This window comes from Passer montanus, unplaced genomic scaffold (assembly GCF_014805655.1).
Source record: "Passer montanus isolate IOZ18808 unplaced genomic scaffold, ASM1480565v1 scaffold43, whole genome shotgun sequence".
Lineage (NCBI taxonomy): Eukaryota > Metazoa > Chordata > Aves > Passeriformes > Passeridae > Passer > Passer montanus.
The window spans coordinates 870,134-883,014 of NW_024369151.1; the positions used below are offsets into that span (position 1 = coordinate 870,134).

At 49.2% G+C, this 12,881-nt stretch overlaps 1 protein-coding gene across 9 annotated transcripts in view; it reads right to left on the reverse strand.

Moving 5' to 3' along the window:
- Nucleotides 1-12,881, reverse strand: part of ZNF618 (zinc finger protein 618) — a 148,789-nt gene that overhangs the window by 21,454 nt on the left and 114,454 nt on the right. For 7 of the 9 annotated variants that reach the window (XM_039719921.1, XM_039719922.1, XM_039719919.1 and 4 more), the window contains 3 exons: nt 8,409-8,597; nt 5,694-5,777; nt 4,582-4,638 (listed from right to left, as the gene is read on the reverse strand). In XM_039719921.1, coding sequence (XP_039575855.1) covers nt 4,582-4,638; nt 5,694-5,777; nt 8,409-8,597 — 330 coding nt within the window. The remainder of the gene's footprint in view (nt 1-4,581; nt 4,639-5,693; nt 5,778-8,408; nt 8,598-12,881) is intronic. The other 2 variants (XM_039719916.1, XM_039719915.1) reach the window with 2 other exon arrangements.

Genomic DNA, 12,881 nt, shown 5'->3' on the forward strand with positions numbered 1-12,881 from the left:
GAGACTGGTCAATGATAAATCACCTTGCACTGGGCCTCTGTAATCTTGCTCTCCACAGATTCTCCAGGCAAAATGAGAGTTCAGGTTTTTCTGCCCACACTTTGCTCTCTCAGGGACTGTCCTGGCCATGCCCTGCCCAGCCCCATCTGTGCTTGCAGACTGCAGTCCTCAGCCCTGTCCCTGGCAGTGTCACAGTTCTGCTGAGTGCTCCTTGCCTCAGTGCTTTCATATGGATTGCCTCAGTTCTTCCCCATGTCCCAAGGCTCTGGAGCAATTGGCAGGATATCACCCACAGAGACTGGCTGCTGAGTGGTTATTTTAGCCCAGATATATTTCTTCCTGTCTGCAAGCTGCCTGTTGAACATGAGAAGTCTGGAACAGCTTAAATGAATGTGGCACCAGAAATAAACAGTTCATTCCTAGAAACCTCAATTCCACACAAATGCCCAGTAGACACAGTGACTTATTTATTCAACCAAGCAAAGTGACACTTTCTGAACTGAACTCTCCCTGTGTGACTCTCATTCTCCTGGTGGGAACTGCACTCAGCTGCTGACCCTCCTGGGCACAGCACTTCAGGCTGCTTTGAAATGCAGTTCTGTCTATTTGTGCAATTGTGTCACCCCATCAGCAGCACTCCCTGTGCTGTGCACAGAGTGGGAGCTCACAGAACAACTCCCCTTCCCCTTTTCCTCACTCCTCAAATTTGGCCATTGGCTCTCCCAGCTCCATGGAGACAGGCAGCAGTCACAAACCAACCACAGATGAGAAAGAGAATTACCAGATGAATGTAAATGGAAGTTGTATTTGTGCTGACAGAGCGTGAGAGGCAGCTGGGTGCACCTCAGGAGGCAGAGGCACGGGGGCTGGCTGTGCTAATGTCACACTGCAATCACTAATCAAGAATTATTATGCCCCAAACATTAAAGCTGCACTCACCCACCAAAAATGCTATCCTAAAAGTGCTGTCTTTCCAGCAGAACCCCCCCACAGATGGGCTGTGTGATGGCTGGACTACAGAGGGTGAGCAGAAGGGGATGTATGGCCACACCAGGGAAGAAAGCTTGTGCTTTCTGAAAATCCATGTTTAAAATCTAGTCCTGTGTCCTTTAAATCCTGACACAGGAAATTCTCAGGCTTTTCCAAGAATTTTTACCTATATCAAATGTAGAAAATCCAGTTTTTTTGTTCTCAATCTCATCTCAGCTTGGCACAAACTGATTTGAAAAAAGAAGACATTTACATTGACCCTCTCCCCAGTCTGGAATAAACAGTGCTGGAAAGCAAAGCTTCCCTGTGTAAATAGGAACGAAAAGTGTTGACATTTTAAAAACTCTAAATGCTAAAATTTGTTGCACTGGAAGTTCTTACAGCAGTAGTTCCCTAAAGCAGCAGATGTAATTGAGACATATTTATACAGCTTAAATCAACCTTGAAAGTTCAAAATATTTCCCAATTCCCTACATAATTTTAACTGTTCTCTTTCACACCCACAACACTGAGCAAATTCAGACTTCAACAAACACTGACAATTCCAATTAGATTTCCCTTTTGATAGCTGTATTTGAAGGTGTTGAAACTAAAGAGCTTTTTTTTCCTCCTTTTTTGCTTTTCTTTTACTTCTTGGATTCTCACAATTCCCTTAATCCCTCTCGGCCTTCATTTCACAAAGGAGTTATCCACAGTGCCCAAAACAAGGGCTCAAGTTGCATTAGCTGTAAACACTTGAGTTAGGGATGGTTGTTGTCCCTGAGGAAGGTCACTGTCCCTGTTGGAGTCAGAGGAAGGGAGACCCCGGGAGATCCCAAAGCCTGGGAGCCCTGTGGTGACAGAGGGCACAGAGCAGGGCACAGCCCCAGCCAAAGGCTCCTCCCCACCCACACATGGATGAAAAGGAAGGCAGTGACCTTCACTACAGCACAAAACACTCAGCTCAACCCCTTTCGAGGGATTTCCCTACCCATGCCCAGGCTGATCATCACTGCCTTTTACACTGCACAAGCTGGCCTTGAAATATTGTTTGGCCTCTTGAGAATTTAAAACCTCAGCATGTGTCAAGAGTTGGCAGAATGGCCCTCACCAGGGAGGGTTCCCTTGAAAGCAGCTTTATGGCACCCTAAGGAATAACAGCTTCTGCTGTTCATCCCAGTGAGCCAATTGCATGCTTCAGGATGAGGTCATGGCATTGCTTTCTGCACCTCCCTTAGCTCAGCAATGGATGAACAGAAGCTCTGTGTGACTTGGGACCTCTCCTGTCTGTGCTCCCAAGGCAGCAGAAGGGAGCAACTGGAACATTTTAGAAGGATGCTATTTTTAAAGCACTGTGGAACTTCCAGGTTTCATCAAAAAGCAAGTTCAAGTGGCTGTGGAGACCCTTTGGCATGAGTACAAACAGCACTCTCCAATAACAATGTGGATGACAGCTCGAGACCTTCACCCACTCCCTGTCTCCAGCCCATCCTGCTGGGAGACAAAGCTGGACTCACATCAGGCCCAAAGCAGTGTTTGCCATGCAGCACAGAGCTCTGGCTTGTGGGCAGCCACATGCCAGGGCACACAGAGAAGGATGCCAGGTACCTGCACTCACTGTGACAAGGACTGGGGTTGTGTGCATAGGGAAGAGACATCCAATATCTTCCATTCGAGTTCCTTTCTTCCCACTCAGGACTCCCTCCCATTGCACCCCTGTGTATTTTAGGTGATTTTAGTTACTGACCTCCCTGTTCTGCTCATCCTGTCTCTTACTCTAGACACCAAGGAGTCTGTGCCACTGCAGTCAGGATGGTGACATGGGGAAAAGCAGAATGTCCCCATCTGGGTGGCCTAAAAATCTCCTGCTGCTCTCTGGTATCTCTGTATCCAAGTCTGTGACACAAAGCTCACACCCACAGAGAACAAGAGCCATCAGGCATTTAACAAGGCCAAGCCACACAGCTCTTGGCTGCTCAGCTGGGACCCACATTTACCTCCCAAACCTGGTGACTGTTCCTTACAGCAGCAGTTTGGTGACAAGCAAACAGCAGATGGGAGTGGGAGGACAGAAGTGTCCATCCTTCTGTCATTGCCCACCACATTACCACCACCTGCTTCCCTGCCTGGGGGAAATCTGCTGGCTGGAGCACAAGAGAGGACAAGCCAATGGTGCCAGAATCACCCCAGAGTTGCATCCCACATGTGACACTGAGCCACATGGTGTTTGTCCCACCCACTGAGACACAGCCATGGAAAGAAGGAAAAGGAGGAGGCAAGGACATGTCAGCTCTTCCAAAAGGCAGCTGCAGAGAGCTCTGCCTGGCCAGCTGAGCACACAGAGCTCTCCAGGCCTCTCTGACCACCAGTGGCACATGCTGGCTGGTGATGCTCACCCAGGCTGCTGTCAATGAGGCCACTGGGACTCCTGAGAACTGGAAGGAATAAGAGCAGAAATGGCTTGGTGCAAGGGCTGGAAAAGAGCACTGAATGGGACTTGTGGGAAGCAGCACAAAAACAGAGCCAAAGGGGAAAAACAGGGCTGGGGAAGGAAAGAGGATGCAGGATAGATAAAGGAAGGAAAAAGGGAAGCAGTTTATACACCCCCATGCACCAGCCTGGCTTTCAGGAGCATGTCAGCTGCTTAATGCAGAAAGCAACTACTTTCACCTGACCCCAACTCCCCTCAGACCAGTCCTGGGCAGCTCACTTGAGTTCCTCAGCTTTCCTGGCTCAGTCAATGGTCCAGGTGAGTACCTTGCAACTCCTGCAGCCTGCCAGACCCTCAACTGAGCCACTAAAATAAACTGACACTGCACATGGTGCAGAAAGAAACACTCCTTACAGGGAAACAAGAGAAACAAATCACATGAAACTTGCTACTCAGCTTGTAAGAATTTCTGGTTTTGTTTTGGTTCTTGCTGTGAACTTTCACTCATGTGCTTTAAATGTTGCAGTCCAGAAAGAAACAGATTGAGGAGGATGAGTGTGATGTGAGCTGGTACAGGGAGATGGCAGGAAGAGTCTGGGAGATGTGTCAAGCCACAGAGGGTCAGTATTTAATAGTTCAGGAAGAACTGAAGGCTTGTACTGCTCAGTAAGCCACTGTTTGTGTTTCTTGTCAGTGATTCCTGGACAGGTCCATGCTACAGGTTCATCTCCCCTCCTGCAAAACTTGACAAGAGCAGCCACAGGTTTCCAATGCAGCTCTCTTGCCTTCAGGAATGAGCTGTCTGATAGGAAGGAAGATATTTTTGCCCTTCCTTTGTTGGCTGTACAAGATTTGACAGGAATAAAATAGGTACAATCTCAGGCTGCTACTTTCCAAGGGCTCCAGAGGAGTCAGGGCCCCAAGTTGGCATTTACAGATGTGCACTTAAAGGCTTTGAAACCCTTCAAAACACTGACAGTACCCCCAGAAGACAAGACACGAGCTGCTGAGAGGCCAGGGCCATGCCCAGAGCTGCAGCCAGGCTGAACTCAGTGATTACACTGCCTTGAGTCATGTCTGACAGCCAGGCTGGGCTTACTGACCAGGGTCTGGGCAGCCCCAAGGAGTCCTGACTGCCCAGCAGGAACAGGACTAATGGCCTGAAACAGAGACAAGCTCACCTGATGGGTTCTGCTTACACCTCTTTTCTTTAGGTTTTTCTGTCCCCGAATGACCAGCTGCAATTGTGAATGATGGATTAGTACAGGATTTTCCCCAAAACACAACACACAGTATTTTAGCAACAAATAACTTTTTTGCCCATTTCCCATCACCCACTCTGCTACCACACACGGGTTTTCCAACACCACATCCCTGCTTTTCATTATGGTTGCAGAAAGCCCCTTACTTGCTTCTGAGGCAGATAAAACACCCACAGACACTGTGTAACCTGCTCCAGGGAGACATCCCACCCCTCACCTGCCCATTCCAGCCAGGGGCATTGCCAACAACACATATTCTGCTTCTCTTGGATGGGGAATGGAGGGAAGCCAGGCTTTTCTGCTGGCATGTTATTTATCTCTGCAGCAAGATGCCAAATTTCCATTTCATCTGCTCTGTCATTTTTGCTCCAGTTAGGGAGCATGGAGAATGGTAGTGGCCCACTGGAAGGCCAGGCAGTACACAGGCAAGATAAAAACCTTGCACAGAAAACTCTATAGCTGCTGGACCTGAACAAAATTGTCTAGGCCACTGGTTATGTTCAGTTTCCTTTAACACTGAAAGGAAACTGCACAAGTGGAGGGGATTTTCATTCCTTCTAGCACATGGATTTTGAGCTCACATCTGATTGACTGTGACCTCCACGCAGTGACTGCACAAACAGCTGGACACTGGTTACAGTGACATTTAAATAAACTGTCATGCTCAGCATCACTGTAATCTGCAAGCTGATCTTCTACCCACAGTCCTCAAACTTCTGCTGCTTTCAAATGTCTTTGCTCCACCAGGACTGCACTGATCTCCATCCATCCTTTCTCCACATCTTGGCTCCCCTCTGAAAAATCTATGCTCAAGTACCTGGTCCTTGGCAGCAGGAATCCCTCATGGCCTGTTTGACAGGGCTGGGGTGCCAGGAGCCTGGGGAGGAGGGAGAACAAGGCACTACCCCAGGAGGGCTGGCTGCCTGTGAGCTTAAACAAGGTACCCCATAATACATCAACATTCCCTGAGCACAGCTGGATCCTGCTTGGAGAAGAATATGGAAGCAGCAGGAAAGGGTGACCACACTTACCACTGGAGTTCTGGGAATTGCTGTTTGTTTCTTCAAAGTTGTTTTGCACTTTGCCTTCCACTCTTCTGCTGAAAGCACTTTCTGCTGGGTGGAGAACAAAGCAGGAATGGTGACTGGTCAACACTGGATGCAGAATCAGGCAGACAGGAGGCAAGACATGCTCCTGTGCCACATAATCACAGACCCTGAGTACAGCAGAAAGGTCAAATACCTCATTTTGGAGGCAAATGGGCCAGATTCAGTGAAGGGATAATAGATGGGTATTTTTCTTGAATGCCTGCTGGCTGGGGTGGCCTGGATTGGCTCTTAGGGAGCCTGTGAACACCAGTCCTGACTGAACCAGAAAGGTCATGTCTTCCTTCCCTTTGCAAAAAAACCCAACCCTTATCTTACTCATCCTTAGGGCAACAAGCAGCCCTTAACTCCTGTGAGCACAGGTGACCAGTCTGAGACTGAGCTCAGGGCCTCAGCACCACACCAAAGTGTCACCTACAGAAGCACTGTGCCATCTTTCCTTGTGCTTCCCAGTCACCTGCACTCCCTTTTTAAACACCCTCCTGGAAGTGTTGAAGCAGAGGCCTGAAGAGCTGTCTCAGGGCCTGCCCACCACGTCTGGAAAAGCTGTGGAAGATCCTCTGGCTCTGTGCTTCCCAACAGTGCCCTTGTTCCTGAGCCCCCAGGTCCTGCTCCTGGCAGGGCCCACTCCAGCCACAGCTCAGGGCAGTTCCCAGTGACTGCACTGGGAGGCTCCTCCAGGTGCTTCCTGCCCCTGGCAGTGGCCACAGAGTCCTGAAGCATCCCTGAAGCATCCCTGCACAGCTCAGGGCCTCCCACCCTGCTCAAGCTGCTGTCCCTCAGCACCAGCTCAACAGTGCAAGGAGGTCCTGTCTCACTTCACTGGCTCTGCAATATCCAGGCAAATGGATTTACTGTGGTGGCTGAAAGGATAAACTAGAGATTAAATAAACTAAACTGGCCAAAGCAATGAGTGTGGCCTGTTCTGGACAGGCCCTTGCTCTGCACTCTCATTCTGGAGCCCACTGTCACCCATGGCTTCATGTGGACATGGCCTGGCCTGGCTCTGCTGGGCCCAGCTGCAGACTGGGCAGGGCTGGGGACACAAGTCTTTCATTCAGGAGTGATGGGGACTCCTGAAAAGTGGTGCCAGACCATGATTTTATTCCTGCAGACCACTGGAGTGGTCACAACTACTGTCAGGACTTGGCAGATGCCCTGGGTCCCTGCAGGCTCCCAGAGCTGCAGCGTGGCTCACACACGTGGGCTTTGGGGCTACCAGAGACCTCAGCAGAAGGAAGAGCCCAGCCTGTGGATTTTGGCTCAGTGGACCCTTTCAAGTCCTGAGCAGGCTTCTCAAACTCTCAATCAACTACACTCCTGACTCCTAAAATTCAGGAGAACAAGCAAACTTGGTAACCAAATCAACTGAAACAGAAACACATCAAACAGGGCCGAAAAGGAACTGGAAACATTATCTACCTAGGCCACTTGACAGATAAATAATAGAAACAAGAGGCCTTAAATAACAGGAAAATCAGACAGTGACAAAATGGTTTGGGTTAACCCATCCCTCCCAAGAGACCCACGTTCAAGTCCTGGCTTATGTCACAAGTGGAAGTGAGATGGAGGTGTCCAAAGACCTGTATAAAGAATTTGCATGGTGGTTTTGCCTTCATCCCTTAGCTTCCCTCCCCAAAACCTCCCCCAAGTCAGGCAGTAAGAAAAATCTGGTTTAATGCACCTGCTTAGTCTTACTGTGCCCTTCCCACGCTGAGAGGGCAGCTCACTCTGTTTTCTCTCCTTGTGTTAGAACCTTTAGAATGTGAAGTAAAATTCTCTATATGGACCAAGCCCTTGGCAGCTGTGGGTATGTGTTACCCAACAAAACCCATCCTTGTTCAGCATCCATGGCCTCTTCCACCACAGCCACCTCTCATACTCAACTTCTGTTCATGCCAGACATTCTAGGAGTGTTTAACCATCAACTGATTGACCAGCCCTTCTTCTGCACCGGGATGGAATCTCTATCCATCAATCCCACAGACTTAAGAGGGTGCTTCCCAGTGGACAGCACATGGCACACTATGTTTTACACCCTATTTATTAACAGTTATTTTTCAGTAGTCTTTGCTTTCTTTCTTCTAAATTTTTTTTTAGGCTTGATCTTTTTCAGGAGGAAACTGAGACAATGGGATGATCAATCCTAACTCGCATTTTCTAACTCCTCACTAATGGTTCTGTAATACTGATTTTTCTGTTTATGTCTCGGAGGTTCCTGTGGGGAATGGAGCATGTGAAAACACCTGTACTCCATTTCACTTCCAAAGGCACAGGCCTAGCCCTGAGAACATCATCTTGAGAGAAACAAACACTAAATGCCAAACAGTGCTGAAAACCAGGCAAAAATCCCCATTCCTGACAAGCCATTACACCAATCCTTGTCAGGAAGCTCTTCTCAGTTTGTGACACCAGGATTTGAAACAGGGTATTTTGCACCTTGTGGTTACCACGATGTTTAACAAAAACAACTTGTCACTGGGAAGGGATTACAAAGGATCAAACCCCCTCAGCTGCTTCTGGGAGCGGCTTCTCTGGGACAGCCGTGGATGGAGCAGACTGATGTTAGGAAGGGTGAAAAGCCTATCCAGGGCAGGACAGGACGCTGAGCAGCTCAGCAAGCTGAAAGGCAGTTGGTACCTGTGATGGCCTTGCTTCCTGGGGACGCGGAATTGGGAGCGCGGAACATCTGGGGCTGCGAGGCGGGCGGGACGCCGGAGGGCGCGCGGTGCAGCAGGCTGGAGCAGCGGTTTAGGGACGCCGGGGACTTTTTGCTGGACTGGCTCGCCTGTGTCTTCACTGCCACGAAGAGTGGAGATCGAGAGAACTCTGGATATGAACACTCAGAACTAGTGCCTGCACAGCCAGGGAGCTCCGAGAGCGGGGCCTGCTGGAGCTGCTGATCCACCGAGCCCCTGGCACGGAGCTGGGCTCCCCCCTCGCCCAAGGGGACACTGGTGAAGCTCCTTAGCTCCCTTCCACACCTCTAACTGCCACACAACCAACCCATCCCTGCTCCTGCAGGAATCACCCCATCCACCCAGGAGCACTGTGTGATTGCCACAGCCTGCCTGGAGGCATTTGCAGCTCTGGCCTCCATTTCTGTGGACTGGGAACAGGTTTCTAAACTACTCAGATGTCTGAGTAGAGAGAAGTTAACATCTTTTTTTCTTGAGCCTTGAATAAATCCTAGTGATCTCCAGCTACATTCCCTGTCTCTTTGACCTTCTGACAAAGGAAAGGGCACTGTTGGGAATGGAATGGAATGGAATTAGGAGGCAGAGTGAGTAAAGGCTTTTGCTCCCATCTCCAGACTGGTGATATATGGAGAAATTCTGAATATTACTGGGATATGCTCTTTGAATGCATCTATATTTTAGTCTCTGCAGCACACAGTGAGGATCACCAGGAATTGTCAATACCAAAAGTCATCTGAAACACCTTCAGGAGGACAGCCCTTCATCTGGGCCACAGGGATTAAATAAACCATTACAAAAATGGAGAAACTGTCTAAGAACCCCCTTCACTCCTAAGAAGCCTCTTTATGGAAATTTGGACATGGGTCCGGAAGCCCTAGCCCCACCCCAACCACCTGTCATGAAAAATCCCTAACAAAGAACCAAAGACTGTGGGTTCAACCAACCCAGTGATTTCTACAGTGATACTGTGGGATGCCTAAAGCTGGAGGGACAACAGCAGCACCTGCACATCCCACACAGTGTGAGTGAGAAACACTCATCCACACTGAGCAGCTCTCAGGGGAATGCCATGGCAGCACCACAGCCTAACTCTGAGGAGAGAAGTCCTCTAGGCTGGGACAGGATGCTCATTTCCAAAATCCCAGGAGACTTTACAGACCTTGGCTGTGACTGGCTCTCACCTTCATCAGCAGCACTGGGGACTGGGAGTGTGTACATTCACAAAATTCACATTGCAATTTCCAGGGGTTTTGATTCACTTGCTCTGACACACAGCCCCAAGCTGACATTTCCTACATGTCAGTGTAGTTCTGCAGGAAATTATGCACTGGTTTTCTCATAGTTTAGTCAGGATACTTCTCTGCTTGGTTTCCAGCCAGATAAATAGGCAGGAGGCTTGTTTTGCTCTCTATGCTTCCTTTCAATCTCCATGGACAATCCTCCTCCAGCTGCTGCCAAAAACTGCCAGCAAAAATGTGGTCAGATATGAATTTTTCCAGCTTGTGGATTGTCTGCTTTCCATGAGGATCATTCCCACCAATGTCTGCTTTATTCCCCATCAATGCCATGAGAAACAGCCATCAGCAACTCTTCAGTGCCAGACACAGACAGCATCACTGCACATCCTCTGCAGCCCAGATACTGCTTTGGGACCTGAACACAGAAGTCTCAATGCTATGATGACCTCCAAAATTTCTTCTTCTTCCTCCCAAATGAAACAAACAGTATGTCTTCAAACTGAGACCCCACAGAGAAGACTACTCCAGCTGACACTAGGCAGAGAGAGTTTTCAGCAGCAATGCAAGACAGACAAAGGAACATCAGTTCAAGCAGTCTGGAGGAAGCTAACAGTTCACTGGGAAAAAAAATGTTCAGTCTGTAGTTCATCAGATGCCAAATTCCTTCTGAAGGCTGAGCAACACAGGTAGAGAGCATCACACAGCTCCTCTGCTCTGCTCTGCAAAAGTCACCTTCACTGTGAAACTTGCAGCCTCAAGCTGATGAAAAGGCCAAGATGTTTCTAAAAATGAAAATCCTGAATTGCTGAATGGCCACAAAAAACCTCCTGCCTCAAAATCTGCAGCAAGACTGGAGAGAGCACCATGGGCAGCTGACCTCATAACTGGCACTGTGGAGCTGTTCAAACCCTCTCAGAAGGCAGCACAGACCCGTCCCAGCGGAAGCTGCAGGGATGTGGAGGGTGATTCTCACTGCAGGGTCTGCAGTCAGCCAGCTCAGGGCTTTGTGCTGCAGCCCTGCAGCACGGCCCACGGTGTGCTGAAGGACACACTTGAGACAGGAGATGCTGGGAACACAGGGGCTCCAGCCTGACAGCAGAAAGAGCTTGGTCACTGCTGGGCTTGGCTGCAGAGGAGCTCCCAGGGGGACTCTGCAGCTGAAGAGGCTGAGGTGCTCCTTGGGGAGCAATCAGGAATTCCCACAAGGATCAGGAAGGCAGTGCCAGCTCTCAGATCCTTCCTGACCCTGACACTGCTGGTGCCTGCCCTGCCCACGGTGGAGAACAGACTGGAGAACACCCAGAGGAGGAGACAAGAGGACAACCAAGGGCCAAGAACAGCAGAGCTTACAATGGAAACACAAATCACTCCTGTGATTTAACCAGGGCCTGGAGAGCAGGCTAAGCCAGGTCTAGAAAGGACAGAAATTCAGTAACTTAGTCTTCCTTCACACAAGGTTATAAAAAGGACCCAGTGCTCAAAGCTGCAGCTGGCTAATTTTAGTCTTAATTTAGTGGAGGCAATAATTCATCAAAATAATTACCTTATGTGATTGCTGCATTTTCTGTCACTCAAAAGCAAGATTAGATGTCTCTCTAAAGCAGATCTGTGTGCAATTAAATAATGGCAATCCTACAGAATGTGTTTCTCCAGGCAGTCCAGAGATCACAGTGGCCCCTCCTGACTTTTCTGGATTTGGGAAGTCCTTAAAGTACTGTGATTGACAAGCTGTGGCAGCAAGGAGAAAATCTGGCACACAAATCCACACACTACCACAATGCACCACCACAACAGGGACCACATTGTCTCAGCAACATTCCTCTTTCCAGGTAAAAATTCTGGTTAATAATTTGTGTATGGTATTCCTTTAGAAAGATATAGTCAGGATGGGCAGGGAACCATTTTGAAGATTCAGATGGAATTATACCATCACCTATGGAGAAAAAACTGTCTTCACTGAACGTGTTGGAAAATGATTCCTTAACAATGGCCTGGAATTCCATACTCTGAGCAGACACCTTGGCTATGGCAAACAGGTCTTTCCACAGGAAAACCCCTCTGCTCAAACCTATCAAATTTTTAATGTGTATCTTTATACACACAAACAGGTGGAGCCTGTTGTTAAAACACTGTGGGATCAGACTGGGAAAAGCACCTGAACTCACAGATTTCTCTCACTGAACTGGGAAACAAAGATACACCATCCAACTGGAATCTGGAGTTGTTTTTTCCTGGCTAGGCAGGGTCTGTGTGGAAACCAGCTGTACTGCCAAAATGGCAGCTGCCTCAATGAAACACTGCATTTAAGCACTTTGGATGAATAAATTGTATCCAGTGTGCATCCAATGCAGAAAGGAACTGAGCAGCAAGCCTTGATGAACTTCCTTGAGCATCTCAGGTGTCAGGGTGGGTCTGTCTGTCCCCTGGAGAGCCAAAAATGATCCCAGGGATGGAAAGGCCCATCCCACAGAGCCCGAGAGAAGGGAGCAAGGCCCAGAGGTGACAGCTAGCTTCCATCACGAAGGCCATAGGGAAGTTCATGGCAATGAGAGAGGTGTGTGGCCAGGCTGGCAAGTCAATCCGCAGGTCAGCAGCAGGATCAGCTCTGGTGAGGTCAACCAGGACCAGTGATCCTCAGCGAGATCCAGGGTGTCCAGGCACGGCTGACTGACATCAAGGTGGGAATTCAGTTGTGGGTTGGGGCACAAACCCATGGGACCCACAGCCAGGCATGGGCACGTCCACAACTGACCTGAGACCAACATCCTACAGAGCAGCTCAGGCAGGTGTGTGGCTCAGAGCAGGGCTGGGGCGGGTGTGTGGCTGTGGGCACAGCCCCATGTGGGGCTGCTCAGGGCCTTTCAGAGCTCTGCGTACTCTCAGAGCCATGAAATTACTTTAGATTTCAATCCTGAAAGCAGAGCCATGGAGGGTTGTGCTGGTTTTAGGGCTCTCTCCCCACACTTCCATGACCCAGGAGTCTGAGGCTCTATCTGCAGGTACCATGCAGAGGTGAATGCACACTCCTGAGCCTCACTCACCAAGCTCAATCCCACTCCTGGTGCATTCATAACCAGTTCACATCCCAGGTGCCCCAGGTCTTCTCTGCACTGTAAACTCAGCACAGAGTCACAGAATGCCAGATTGCTTTGGGTTGGAATGAACCTAAAAGATCA